The sequence below is a fragment of the Papilio xuthus genome, unplaced genomic scaffold, assembly GCF_000836235.2.
Source record: "Papilio xuthus unplaced genomic scaffold, Pxut_1.1 DF825946.1, whole genome shotgun sequence".
Classification (NCBI taxonomy): Eukaryota; Metazoa; Arthropoda; class Insecta; order Lepidoptera; family Papilionidae; genus Papilio; species Papilio xuthus.
The window spans coordinates 10,713,555-10,729,629 of record NW_013532703.1 but is presented as its reverse complement, the minus strand read 5'-3'; the positions used below and the strand labels follow the sequence as shown (position 1 = coordinate 10,729,629).

The window sequence follows — 16,075 nt, the reverse complement described above, 5'->3', positions numbered from 1 at the left end:
TTACGTTAATACTACAAAGATAGGTTATGTTTTGTTAATTTGTTTTTACTAATAAAATTAACTGTAAAAAATACTTGCGTAAATCATATTGTCAATTTGCCTTCCAAGTGATTTTATTATGAAATACCTCAACTTATCCGCCCTATGAATAAAGTTATTCTCTTACAATAAAACCGATTGAAAGCTTTTAATAATTTATTTTGTAAAATTACTCTCAACTAGAACTAAAACTGCAACGTGTGAAGATACAGTACGATATGTCAAATTAAAAGAAACGTTACTGTTTTCAATATTAAATTATCTAATATATTTAATAGTTTATATGTTGTTGTGCCTTGCTTGAAGTATACTTTACATACCTGGAATAAATGACGAACTCTGTATTGTATTTCCGATTAACTAAGAAGATCTCGACCTAAATTAAGTTTACTCTATACTTGTGTCGAAAGTTAATTAAATTGTAACTGGAGTTTGCATGATGTTAGTCTGAGTTTGCTAAAACACTGAGAGCAAGTGCATATTCTTTGTAAAATCTGACTCTCTCTAAATGTATATATTATATTATATCTATAGTACATACCTATGTCTGTACGGCAAAAATAAAACTAACACATTGACGAATATAGAATGCAAAATAAACAAAAGAATATAGATATGTTAACTATCAAGTTTCTTAAAAATAACATGAAAAAGACTTACTTATGATCTGATGTCATAATGGTAGACTTCAAGAGCACAATCTAAAATAATTATTGGCCCTATCATCAGACAATATCGTCTTGTTACTGAACTAAGGTATTCGTCGCGTATATTTCATCCTATCTTATAATATATCACACTAGTTTTCGACCTCGACTCCGTCCGCGCGGAATTGAAAACAAACTTAAAAATTAGGCTGTGTTTTATTCCAGACAATGTTCTACATCTATGACAAATTTAAGCGAGATCCATACAGCCTCTCCGGAGATACCTTCAAACAAACATCACACCATCCATCCATCCATCCGTCCAAACATTAGCTATTATAATAGTAGGAAAATGTCGGAAATTTCCTTTACTTCACAGCAACAACAATCAATACGGTTCGATCGTCAACTTTTTTGTTTCTAGAAATCTTTAAAAATTATTTTTCCTAATATTTTAAATATGTGATTCATAGAACTGTTAATTAAAAGCAATTATAATGCACAAGTGTGAGTAGTTTACTAAGAACAAATTTGAGTTAGAAGTTTCTCAACGCCTTGTTGTTTACGGAATTCGCAGCTTGCAGCGCGCTTTGTCGCGCTCTCTGATGATAGTTCATTTGATAAATAATTACACCAAACCTAAAGCTGAGAAAAGGTACAAACAGTGCAAACTAATTAGAACCATTTGAACTACGTACTTAATTTTTAATCTAACTCAATCGTTTCTTTCATCACGAAAGTAGTTAAGACTAACTATCGCACTAAAGAGTTGCTTAACGATGACCAAGTCTGGTTTAGTATAAGAAATATGCACTATGGCACTTCCCTGATGACTATTTAAAGATTGATAGTGACAATTAAATCATCTGAATAATATGTAAATCAAACTCCTAAAATTAAATTCATGCAAAACAAAAATAACGATATTTTGCAGTTAAAAATGTAGAGGAAGATAAAATCCAGAGAGAAGGTGAACAACTTAGTTGAAAAATCTCAGGCACCGGTTTATTAAGACACAAATTCCCATTGAAGTTTCTTATACTATAAGGTGGCAAGCGAACGAATTCAGGTGGCGAAGCGATCGCTGCCATAGACATTCCCAATTGCAGACGCGTTGCCGTCAGACCACGAGACGCACAGAAAAAGTTGCCGTGATGGTCAAATACCTTCGTTAGAAGGCATAAGAATTATGATTTCATTGTCTATGTTTTGAAAATGTCATATTCCTATTTCCTAGATAAAATTTATTAAAACTTGATTATTTTGAAGTCATTAGTTGAACTATAATTTTCACGTCAAAGCATGGCTCGCTTCGGGGCTGAGCTGCAACAAACTTATCAAAAGATTAACAAACAGCTTCCTACTCGAACCTGCATAAAGCATTTTGAATGTGAACATGTACGTCAAACTAAAAAACTTTGTTATTGAATTTCACCTTATGTTGAACATGAATAAAAAATTATATTCCGTTTTTTTTTTTGTGAACGATATAATAAAAATAAATGTATATAGGTTATGAATTAATAATTTTTTAGAAATAAAAAAAGTTTGAAATCGGTTTAATATTTCTTAATGTACATGGATAATTTTACGTTGATACATTTGAAAGACAGATTAACAGCCTTTACCTATTTCCATCACAAAATCCCTAAGTGAAAATACTTAACTGAAATAAGAAAGAAAACTTAAGCTGATTGCATTCTACAAGTTATTACTGAAGTATCCGTTCCTTGTAATCTAAGATGCAATTTCCACTTAGTGGCTGGCCGCGTGACTCGCGTATGACCGTTCTTGTTTGGATGTCACATGTCGTGCGCGTAATTCCGCTTGAGCGACTGTAATATTTTGTGGAAAAAGTGCTTATGGTTAGGGGTAACATTCTTGCTTTTAGAAATAAATAATTTGAAAATTATTAAATTGGATCATTATAAAATATCATATGATAACTAGGAGTAAAATTATAAGATATTTCAACAATTATTAAATTACTGTAAACTTTAAATGCCTAAGTATTCTTCTAGACTATGTTCTATATCTATGCCAAATTTAATCGAGATTCGTTCAGCCATTCTGGTGCTAATAGGTACCTTCTAATAAACATTCATCTATCCATCTTAACAATCGCATATATAATAAGAATAAGATTTGAATAGGCATACTGTTTTGTACCTGTATGTAGTTAAATGACATTAAATGTTTTATAAAGTTATATATAATATTCAAATGTAACGTAATAGAAATATACTTTATTGATATTCGACACGTACATAAATTGTAGGAAGCACTTCGTTGAATGAATTCAAACACGGTCAGCAGCTGTGCAGAAATGCCTTGAAATATACCGCCGCAGCAGATGGTCAACGAAAACCGACCGCGCCGCGCCAGGGAGCAAGCACGATATGCATATTCCAACTTGCACTCCCTCTATACAATTCTATAGAATTCACGAAGACAACGCCATTTCATTTAGCTATTAATAAAAATATAATAGGAATGTAAATTACAAAATTCTTTATTTTATAATAATTATAATAAAAATACGTACATTTCTTATTTTAAAAAAGGACAGGTTCAAAACAAATATCGCTGTACTTCAGTGAAATCTTTAAATAGTTTCTTTCTTACTTAATCGTTATATTAAAAATGCGAATGTTTAGTTGGATGGATGGATGTTTGTTTCAAGGTATCTCTGGAAGGGCTGAATGGATCTCGCTGAAATTTGGATAGATGTAGAACATAGGCTAAATATTACGTTTTCCTTTTTAATTCCACGAGAATGGAGTCGCGGGCGACAAGTAGTTTGTTCATTAAAGTAATCAAACTATTAATACGCTTGATCGTTTGACGATTAGTGATTCGTGTTGCTGCTGAAAGAACTATCATTATTTTAATTCGTCATTTTACAGTAGACCTTTAAAGCTTTGTTTAAAAATATATGTATATTTATTAGTTATTTAAATAATATTAAATTATAAATACAGAAATGTAAATAATGGATGAGGACGGGTAGAGATAATCCTTTAGGCTAAACGCCCGAGAGATTCGATGCAATTTTCTCTGGACATGTTCCAATTTACGTTTAGAATTGATAGCCTCATACAACAATTATCTGCATCTTACGAGTTTTATTTACCGAGTGTTTAAACTTATATTACAGTAAAGGAACTCATCAAAAAGTTACTCTAACCCAACCTAAATCTAATACAATAGGGAAGAAATCTAACTAATATTATAAATGCAAATGTTTGAGTGGATCGATGGATGGATGTTTGTTTGAAGGTATCTCCAGAATGGCTGCATGGATCTCGCTGAAATTTGGCATAGCTTTGGAATATAGTCTGGAAGAATACAAAGGCTACTAATTACGTTTTTTTAATACCGCGCGTACGGAGTCGCCGGCGACGGTTATTCTAATATGAGGGGTTAGGTACGATAAAATCATCAAATTGAAGAAAATATAATACAATTAGTTAAAATCGCACCGCAATTAGTACCCATAACTGTTTTAACTTTGTAAAAAACTATAAATATTCATTTCGGTTCGCTGAATGTTTACCCCTTTTAATTACTTTCCTCCGCTTCAAACCTAAAAGCGCTTACTGCTTTATACAAAATCAATTTCAGATTTTGTGCACCTCAAAAGAAATTTATATAAATCGTAGTAGACACTTTGTAAGATAATGATAGTGTAAATTAAAAGATCATATATGGGTTTGCTACAATTCCTTACAAGTTGAAATGCAAATGAAAGTCATATCCCACCGAATCGAAGTTAAGATGAACAACGATATGTATTTTAATAAACAGCAATTAAAACGTTTTAGTTAACACGAATTACGAAACAACATTAAAGAAATGTTTTAAACATTCAAAGTTCATAGTGAATGTATATCAGTCGAAAAGCTTTGATGCGAAACATTTAATGTTTTCATTCATTCTAGCTAGTACTCTGGTCTTTTCAAAGGTTGTTTTTTTATATTACGCATACTAATGGTTTATAATTTTGTTACTCATATTAGTGTAGTACCAGAAGTTTTATACATAATAAGTTAGAATCCTTTGGCGCCAATGGCTTTTGTTACCCAGTCAAGTATCAGATTGATTAGTGAGGGGACACGAGCGTTGATATTTTAATAAGGCTAGTGTTGCGCCGATACACCGGCACAGTGTCGGATTTTCTTCTTAGCAGTAGTAAAAGAATAAATTGATAAATAATTTTGAATAGAAATTTAATTATATTAAACAATATTAATAATACAATTATGATTGGCTGCAGCATAAATAATAATTAAAGCATATACCGTACAGAATCTTAAAGCTGGTCGCAGCGCAGCGTGAAATTAATTAATTTACTAAATAACATTCAAGAAGCGTTTCATAAAACCTTATTCATATATTTAATTAAACACCTTTTCTTAATTTTATTTCGTTAATTGACTTTATAATTAATATTATGTCTTTGACTCGTACTCTGCTTATTTCACGCATTAATAAGCATTATTTAAATTGTTCTAACGCTACTAAGTTTTAAATTAAATAAATCAAAAGAACACACTCTGAAGAAACCTTTCTAATAACTTGTTGGAATCGTGCAGACATAGTTAAATTATTCCATGTATTAAAGGTTATCATTACTCACATTACTTTTGGTACTAAGGCTATTTTGCATCATGCATGCATGCATTATATTTCTATGGTTGTTAATACACTCAATTCTGTACACACTATCCCAAGAGGAATACCGCACAAGCGACAAAATAGATATTAATTGCTCTTGTTTTGAAAGGACATATGTTTATGTGCAGTGAAAGCGAGGCTTTAGTTTATGAATTCTCGTCTGAGTAAAGCGCACGTAATTATGCATTCATACCCATCTTACATTCTTGAATCATGTGAAATGCAAGCATTACTCGCATACTTAAAACAACAAAGAAATAGGGCCATAAACATAAAAACCTCTTAGTGTTAATAACAATTTAAGCACTGACAACCAACTCAACACTATATCAAAACAATTAAGGGACTTATGTAAAAATTATAAACAACTCGATGTCGCCCGCGACTCCGTCCGCGCGAACTTAAAAAAAAATAGTAGCCTATGTGTTCTTCCAGGCTATGTTCCATATACCTTCAAAGAAACATCCATCCATCCTTCTAAACATTTGAATTTATAATATTAAGTAGGATTACATCGTAGTGCTTCTGTCTGATCGGCTTATTATTTTAGATCTCAAATATGGCTAGTCCAATGTGGCTCTATCCTTTACGATGTAAAAATTCAATAAAATAGAATCTTCCTTGTTATTAATTCTCCTTTGTTCGTATAGACGTGGTATTAGAGAGTTTAATACTTGAAAACCCAGTAAGTTCAAAGTACTAGACGTGAAACTTACGGTGTAAACTAGAGTGCCGCTAAAGAAATGCTAAACAATAGTTTATTATTCAGCAGTTTTTGTTTGAACATAGTAAGGAGAAAAAGGCTCACTGTATTTTAAAGTACAGTTCATTTTTCATGTACTTTTGTTTCATTATAATACGACGAAGAAAAAATCTGTTCCATTGTGTTCAAAATGGTACATTTAAAAAGGAGGCATCTAAAGTTCCTAATAGAACGAATGACCAAAACAACCACTTTTTTAAATCAAATACTTTAATAACTTAGAAATGCAATTAAATAAACTATTCCTATGTTGTTCTTTCAGATAACAAAGTTTCATGAAGATTATGAATTTTATCATAATTTTATTGTTCAAATATACATGCTCTGTCCGTTGTCACTTTCGGTGGCCATCTGTCTGTCAGAATGAAATAGTTCCTACAATACATTGTTGTGATAAAATATTGTTACCAAGAAATTGACATTAAACCAAAAATATCCAATATGTACTACGGAGGGTCGACGAATGTTTAAGTTCCTTTCCATCTATATCTATACAAATAAAAAAAATGTTATGTATGTGTGTGTAATAGAAAAAAAAACATAACACGTATGCTAAAGTGGGTCTAATTAGTCGATTTGATTCGAATAAACAGAACAAGTTAAATAAAACCATTTGAAAATACCATCAAAAAGTAGTTTTTGATATTCATTGCAAAGGAAATACATACATGGAACTTCCAAAATGTAGCATCGTCACAGTAGTTTACACTCCTAAAATTTATTCAAACATTAAGTAAATAAAATATAATTCATACGAGGATACGAGTAAGTTTACGCTTCTACGAAAAAAATATAAATGTAGAAGAAAGTTATTGCCATTGTCATTCTTAATTTTTACTAACAAACGACGTAATTTGAAGCTTTACGTTCAAAAAATAACACTCCTTTGTTTTTCGTCCATAGTCTTCGCGGGTCTATATTTATCAGACGATTTCCCTTTGACCAATTTCCTTTTAAGCTATTTATATTTTAGCTTGTCATTAAAGACTCGTGTTTCACAGGTTTATTCAGCTATTTTACTTTAAATTCTGATTTACGTATATGTTTATGAAAGCAAATCGTAATTATTGTTCATACACAACTAATTGCTGCGGAAGTTATGCACAAACTGTTGGTAAAGTTGCGGGCGAACTAGTTTATGTGATGTTTCCCCAGTGTGCCCACTTTGTTTGCAAACTACGTATTCCATGGGAGCGAATATTTATTTACCTGCCGACTGTAAAAGTAAACATGACAAATTTAAACATATCAAGATACATTTAAATATTTGTTTTTAAACTACAAAGGGTTTTGTTTGTTTTGAAAGTAAAGTGATAAATGAACAAGTAGTTTTTGAATTTGTTATTATAGGAATATGGGCGCTGCCCATAGTCATCTGCTATCAACTGAGAGGTTGCTTTGCCTACCTTTTAATAACAAAATAATTTAACGTACAGAACGACATTTTACTTCCCTATACATCCCCACCACCGCCAAATCCACTTCCCCTTCCTTCATTTTACTATTCGAAAAGGATTTCGTAACCTTAGTATTTCATTCCGGTGATAAACGTATATTGTTAAATTTGTATAACGGAACTTAAAATCAAAACATAGATAAGTTAAAAGAACAGTTATAACTAATTCCTGAATAAACCTGAATAAAATATATTCTTGAGATTTTCAAGCAACGTTTCTTGAACGTTATTAAGAGAATTAATTAATTCCACAGCTCTGCTACAGGACAGTTAAGGATTCGTTGCTAAAATTGCTTTAATTTTCTCTCTACCAGCTACAAGCTACCAGCCAATCATCCTTATGCCGTAAGTAAGCAACTAAATATTCAATAACTACGATTATTAGCATTTAACAAAACTACTTGATCTATTAAAAATGTTTCTAGCTTGGAATAATTTACTACCCCACTGAAAATACTTTCTCAGCGATGTATTCCCACGATACAATTACCAATAGGCTACGTGTTGCAGATGTCGCAATATTGTAAATAGATGGGCCGCGGACGAGAACGAAAGCGTGCCCGTGGTCCCGTCCCGATGCGTTGGAGGAACAGAGGGGTTTAGTGGGTATGCCTCCGCTATGGAGGAGAATTCCACATAACTACCGCGTCCCCCCCGGGGCGCGGAGTATGCACAAAGCATTCCCCTCTGAAAAAAAAAATATTGTAAATAGATGAAGTGGCACTTACCAACTTGATGCCTCGTTCACCGCCTGCACGTTCCTGGTCACTCTATCTGCGTCAATCTAGTCAAATAAGTCACAAATAGTCTTTAGGCGCAAGCGGTGCTGCCCTCCACTTCCCATAAGCACGATATGGACCCGTCATTGTCGGAACCGTAACCTTAAGCGACCGTGTACGCTAGGAAACCTACACGTGCAACGTGTAATTCTTTCCGTCCAACTTCAGTTGACTCCCGATGCTAAGTCTCGACTGGCGACTCACGGCACTCCCCGCACAAACCCCGCAAGCTCCGCGCCATATCATAGCGGCGAGAGATTTCTAACTACCCACATGTGCGAGAGAATAAAAATAGAGTCGTCTTACCTACGCGTAAACCGCGTATGTAGAACCGCGAAATTCAAAATTAAAATTTAACAAGACATGTATTTAACATCCCAACTACACCGAACAAAGGAAATAATTTAACATCGTCAAAAGATTTCATGTTAATTTTGAATATAGTGGTTTAACCGTTCGACAGCTGTAACGATCCGCACTTTTTGTCTTTGTTTCTGAGCGCTGTTTTTATATTGGCTTGTCGCCTTCGTAGTTTTAGCCACAAGTAACCGATAGTCTGACAGGCTGAACCTGAGATAAGAAAACCGATTAATCACTTGAAGGGATAACTCATCCGTAACAATGGATGTAAGTAAGGCTTTGGAGAATCACAAGAAGTTTTTTTATCTTTGTTTACAATTTTACATTTCCGTCTAAAATGTAAAGAAAGAGATGAACGTTATAAGTTCTGATTTTTGAATATAAGAATAGAAATTGATGAAAAAAAATTATAATGATATAGAATTTGATTGATGAATGGAAGACCGTATCCATCAATTTGTCTTTGCACAAGTCGAATCCTATTAAAATGAGACGAAAGTTTAGATTTTTTTATGTTCCACTTATCTTGTCCCTTTTCATTAAAATGATATGAAATTAATTATTATTTATTAAGTAATTATCGTGTTACGTTTGTAACTATACAATATATTTAACTATTTCTCGATGTAGATTATATTTTAAATTTCACGCGCGCTGCAATAATCAAACTCGGTTAAAAACCCTTATTTGCACGCAATATTGTTTCGGTTACGGTGTAAGCATACTATATAAAGTTGATGTTTTAACAAGATTCCGACATACATAGAACTAAAGCAACTTTTGTAAATTGAGAGTATTAAGTAATTGAGCGGATAATAAAGGTGACAAAAAATAGTTATACTGCTTTTTGTGTAATTTAAAGCATAAGTTAGTTAACAGTGACTTTCAATATGTAAACAAATCAATATATAAACAATTATTACGTCGAAATCTTTTCTTTTTCGCGCTCTGATGAATGCCGCACTCAATCAATTCATAATCTAATGGATAGGCAGCCATGTGAAAGCGACGCGATAAAAATAAAGACGTGCGGATTTACTTCAGAAATAACATTAGTATTGGTAAAAAATATGACCCAGCGAGAAGCAATACAACGATTAAAACGCATAAAGATGCAATAAAATAATCTTACTAATATCATAAATGCAAATGTTTAAATGGATGGATGGATGTTTTTTAAGATATCTCCAGAACGACTGCATTGATCTCGCTGAAATCGGGCATGGATGTAGGAAATAGCTTCATAATTAAGTTTTTCCTTAATTCCGCGCGGAATCGCGGGCGACAGCTAGTAAGTATAAATGCAATGAAATTAAGTAATGTATGTGTGTGAAATAAAATTTAAAGACGATTACTATAAAGAGAACGCTCCCAACAAAACTTGTTTCGCCGTGGGATTTCAGAGTACGGTGTGGTTGCATTGTTTAGCTCCATACATTTGAACTTATTCCATCCGTCTTTGACCTGCCAGACTTGTTACACATTCAAGGGTTTCACATTTTTTAGTATTTTTTGTTAACCCTAGTAAGTAATCTTGCAAGAATATTGTAATGATTCACAAATTTTGTTTGTTAAATATTTGTTACATCTATAGATAAATATCATATTACTTGAACTAGAATTATAGAATTCACGTTTTTAATTGTTCTTGATAAGACATATCGAACATTAGATTATCAGAGCCACTACGGTTGAAATTTCGTTCGGTAAGGTTTTTTAATAATACACAGTAATAAAAATCCAAAAAGGATTATAATTTATTTATAAAATGATATATACACTTTACAATTGACCATACAACCCTGAGAGCAAAAGGCCCCTTATAGAATCCATCTTGTTAAATATTTAAATGCATTTAAGACCTTTAAAAAACTGTGAAAACTTCATCTAGTATCACATAAACATTTACAAATTTACACGAACACAAAGAGGAATTCCAAAAGGACCGTTGGCTCTCGGGTTTCACTCCGTCACGCGCGCATTCAAACAATATATATTCTCATTGGTAATTGTAATAAAATTATTATGTACAACGCTATTTACAAATTTATCAAAACAATTTCACCGACATACCATCGCGAAACATTACATTCAACCTATTGTATTGCTTCGTTTCCATTTACCACAATTTTTCATAATGACAACACTCAATGAATTCTACTTGAGCATTGACTGTCTGGATCAAACAAAACCTCTCGGATATCTTATACTACAACTTGCAATATAGAGATCTAAATGTTATCGAGTCATTCCTACCTGACTTACATCAGATCAGTTTCACTTTATTACAGATTCTTGAATTCATTAAAAGCTAAAATTTGTGCCCCGTATGGTAAACTCAGGACTCGGTATGTGGACACAGTGCTAAGAATGGGTTTCCACTGAGGAAACACCGAAACATATAACCATCCCTTTCAATCTATTTGAATAAATAGAGATAACATATACATATATGCGTGTTTTTGCAGAGGAAAGCTACTAAGATTGACTTTAATACAAAACAAAATTATTAGTAAATGCTTTGAAAATTTAGTTTTTGTAACAAGCTCTGACAGCCATAGTATTTAATTCAACAATAACAATATATGCAGTAGTTTGAAAAAAACCCTACTTTATAATTACATTTATGAACTATGCCGTGGGAAAAAAAATTGTCGAGTGGCGTTTGTTCGCAATCCCTTTTCTAATTCGAAGGTAATATCAATTATAGTACAGTGTTAAAAAGCTGTCAGAGTTTATCACATCCCGTGAATTTTTACTTTAATCATCTGTACAAAATTGCTATCTCGGTTTTTTTTATAGAAAACTAAAGGTACGTGTTCATTGGCTCACGCCGGACGTATCGCACAAACGGCCCATAACAATAAATGAATTCAATACGACGTCGCGAATTATGTATACAGCGCTTTGTAAAATTATACAGAGCGAACGAATATGATTGCGAGCAGTGTGTACAGTGCGTCCGGTGTGGGACAATGGACACGTACCTTAAAGAGACGATACGATTTTACAAGTGACAGAAACTTATCTGTTGTCCTGAACAACCGTGACGAAAGTTCAATGTCCGTAAATAAAATTAATACTGTTCAAATGCAATGAAATGACAAATACTTAAATATCGCATTCCTGTTACGAATTGTTTGTGTCACGGCTGTAAAGCGTTTACCTTTATTCGAATTATGCTTCATTATAAAATCAAATTATCCTATCAACATATTGCAAAGGTAACAATATTAATCCACTAATAAAATTCACTAGTAGACTTTCACACTACATTCTGCTCATTATAACTTTAGATTTTATGTAAACGTGTAACTAGAGGCATTTTTCACAGCAAATTTAGAGGAGTAAGTTGCAAAAAGACTAATATAATAACTAAAGTAATAAATAGTCTTAATAAAAAGTTCGCGTATTATTTTCAATTCTTGTATTATATGATTTTGTTTTAAACCATTTATAAAGTAAATTTAAAAAATAATTTCTCATGATAATCGATCAACTTATAAACTTTAAAGGTTGTGTCAAGTTTTGTTCAATTTTAAACAAGGGAATTTATTGTGATTTTATACTAAAAACTTTAGTTATACTTTCCTGTTGTAACTTATTTGACTAAATATGGCTAAAGTTTTTCGCCTACAAGATATGGAATGTACAAATTATTTACCGCTTTGTTGAATTAATTAAAAAGCTCTTTTAAAAGGGAGTGCAACAAATGTTGACGATATTAAATAAATACAAATAACAATGCTCAAGAAATGCTTACATAAAATCTACTGTTACATTGACCAGAGCAGACGATTCAGTTACTTAAAAAAAATAGTATTGCATGTATAACTATGATTAGTCTATGAAATGTTCACTTGAATGCACTTGCTGAATCCGGCGCTGTACACACTCGAGTGCACTAGCAGTGTCCGGTGCTGTACACACTCGAGTACATTAGCGGTGCCCGCACTGTACACACTTGATGTGTCCGGCGATGTACACACTCGAGTGCACTTACTGTGTCCGGCGCTGTACACACTTGAGGGCAATTGTTGTGTCCGGCGCTGCAAACACGTCAGTGCACTAGCTGTGTCTGACGCCATACACGCTAGAGCGCACTAGCTGTGTCCGGCGCCGTCCACGCTCGATTGCTTTAGCTTTGTCCGGCACTGTACACGCTCGAGTACATTAGCTGTGTCCGGCGCTGTACGCAGAGTTCAGCCGCTTCATACCGACAGAGGCGCTATTGCCGTTTCTCTCGAGGCTCACCAAGAAGTCTTCTAGAAGTTTCGCGAGCCCCTTCCTCTTAAACCGCAGGGACTCGCTGATGACGTCACGTATCACCTCTTTCTTTACGTCCACGCTACCCTTTAAGTCTTTCAAATATTCGAATAACTTCGTAAAATCTGAAAAGAAAGTATTTGATTTTAAAGATAGTTTGAAATAAGCATTTCTCGTTTCAAAAATATCGTGCGATAATTTGACCATTGGGATATTTACTTGTTGATGTGTTGAAAAGACAATTATAATTCAAGGCCGTGTCGGAACCACACGTGTTAACACATTAGTATAAAAAGTCAATGACACAGCTGACGCCTTTCACCTAGCAACAGTGAGCGCCCCAACTTTCACTACACATTCCGAACCTTACCGAATATTATAACAGAAATTTGCCTAACATAAATCGATATGAGAAATAATTTTAGAAACATACCAACTATCTTGAGAGGCTACCAGTATTATTAATTACAATTTTTGACGTATATGCTTTATGCATGTTTAATCAATCAATTTTTACCTAACAAGTGTCTACCTGTTTGACACCATTTACCTAATATAATATTTTATAAATGATCATGTGATAAAGTGTTACCTCTTCCAGGTCTCCGCACAGCGCGGTACACTTCGGAACGAACGTTGAGATTGTGCTTCTTTATATCCGCTAGCTCCTTGCGCGACGGCTGCGGCGGCAGCAGAAACTGCACGGCCGGCTTTTCCGTCTGAAAATATTATTGCAGTGAGAGCTTTTTCTTTTAAATCAAAAAGAGAACAGTTTTGTTCATAACAAGGAATCGATTAATTGAAAAAATAATATGTATGTAATTGACGTTCGAACACAAATTATAAAGGTAAATATAATGTGAATTTTTGTAAACTTAACTTTTTATTTAATTTTACGATGGTATTGCTAAGATTTACCTTCACTCTAGCGGTCGCCCTCGACTTCATCCGCGTGAAAAGAAAGAAGCCATTCTGAAGTTATGTGATAAAAACACCCATGCATCCATATATACTATAGCATTTATGAGTTAGTAGTAAGATTTACCTTTCGTTTACGTTTCTTTGAACGCAAGTTGGACTCGTTCTCGGCGGCGATGCCTTGCAGTATAGCATTTATCTGCAGCTCCTGCGAGTCGTGCGTCACTATGGGCACGAGGGAACTGAAGGCGGGGCTCGGCGCGCTCGCGCCGCTAGCTCCGCCTGCACTCGTTGGCTCAGGCGGCGGAGATGGCGACCGAGGCATCTTGCTGCCCATTGTTGTGTACGCATCTGAAAATTAAAGTTAAAAATGTTAACACTATTAAATTTGATGCACTTTTCAACAAATACTGAAACACAGACATACCTCCATTGAGGAATGGTTTGACTACAGGCGGTAAATTGGTAGGCGTAGCAGGCGGTGAAGGCGGAACTGGCAATGTGATGGTGGGTCCTCCCGTGTCCATATTGGGCGGCTCCTGGAAAACACGTTATCATGTCGTTATACTATCGTCAAAATTATGTGATATCGCGAATGACTTGAAATCAACAGACAACACTCACTTCGGGTGGGCGTCCCGATGGTAGGTCGGAGGGCACAGGCGCCAGAGGGGAGGCGGGGCGGCGCGTGGTGACTGGCGACAGCGGCGCAGCAGGCGGGGGCGACGCGAAGGGCGGGGGCAGGGGAAGCGTGAGGGCATAGGGAATGGCGGGGTGCGGTGAGGCGGGAGGCGGAGAGGTGGGGGGCGGTGCGGGCGAAGAGGGGCGTCGCGCCACCACGTGCTGCGGCAGCGGGCCCGCTTTGCGCTTGGGCGGCACCGCTCGGGGTGACTCCGCGCCACGTTTTCCCCCGGCACCGCCACCGCCGGCACCACGCACCGCGCCCATCGGGTCTATGTCTGCTTCGTCAACCATCATGCGCTGTAAAATTATGTAAGTTTTACCAAAAAAAAATGTGAATTAAAAAAAGGCGTGGGTGATTTAACATACTTGACCATTTAAAATCCAATAAAATATTTACAGATTACAAAAGTTAAAATAAAACAAATGAGTCTTGTCATCCTAAATGTAAAAACAAAAATTAAACAGTGTTTTTAGCAATAAATTCTTCAGTTTACAGAAAATTCTCAAAATTATATATGAGCAATTTTTTATGAAATAAACATAAAATAACTTTGTGAAGACTGCTTTTTAATTTTCAATGGCCTTGATGAACCTTTATTACAATAAATATGAAAAGTAACATTTTAAGTCTAAATATAAAAGCAAAAATCTAAATAAATTTGTTAACAGCGAATTATAAGAGTCGCTATCTATTATTAGCTATCGACGTGGGAGGCGGCTGCTCTAGTTCTTGATAAGATCCTTATTAAACGGTATTATGGAGTACTTTGAACTTCTCTGAATAAGTAACATTAGGAATATTTTATTTTTGGAATTGGAATACTACATACGTTTACGTACAGTCAGCGTCATATAGATCGTCACAGACAAGATATGCAAATATATAGGTACACCAAAAGTATTCAATTATATCGGTACAACAAAAGTCCTCAAAATAATAGATACATTCACCCTGCTCAAATACATCGGTACATACACAGCGTCAAATATATGAGTACATGCAAGATGCTCATAAATATCGTAGCAGCCACAGCGTCATAAGTAACGAAGCAGTCAAGGTGCGCAAAAATATCGGTACATTTGACAAAATTGAACTCTATCTCTATATACTTGTGATTCAATTTGGAATAAACTACTTCTGTTACATTCATTTGACACTTTGCATCAAACCATTTTTCAAAATTTACTAAAAGTGTTCGACGCGGATGACAGATATTAGGTAGATAAAACCAACATCAAATTTAAGTTTGTCATCATATATGCTAGTTTGGTCTCGTGGCCTTACCGTTCGCCGCCGTTGGTACGAAGGTCGGCGGTTCAAATCCCAAGCCACTATTTTTTTTTTGATATTTAAACTTTTTCATTTTAATATCGAAGCACATGTATTTAAATTCTATCGCCGTAGTTATTAGGTACTTTTTGATATTGCCTTGGACTAATGAGTTTGACCGTTAAAGTACTTTTCTATTTCAAACAAAAATGAAGG

General features: G+C 34.5%; 1 protein-coding gene across 1 annotated transcript in view; it reads right to left on the bottom strand.

Moving 5' to 3' along the window:
• Positions 1-12,273: 12,273 nt before the first annotated feature.
• Positions 12,274-16,075, bottom strand: part of IntS6 (integrator complex subunit 6) — an 11,117-nt gene continuing 7,315 nt past the window's right edge. Inside the window, exons 12-16 of the mRNA XM_013321599.1 lie at positions 14,530-14,886; positions 14,333-14,444; positions 14,033-14,256; positions 13,580-13,706; positions 12,274-13,112 (exon numbers count right to left, since the gene is read on the bottom strand). Coding sequence (XP_013177053.1) covers positions 12,895-13,112; positions 13,580-13,706; positions 14,033-14,256; positions 14,333-14,444; positions 14,530-14,886 — 1,038 coding nt within the window. The 3' untranslated portion in view covers positions 12,274-12,894. The remainder of the gene's footprint in view (positions 13,113-13,579; positions 13,707-14,032; positions 14,257-14,332; positions 14,445-14,529; positions 14,887-16,075) is intronic.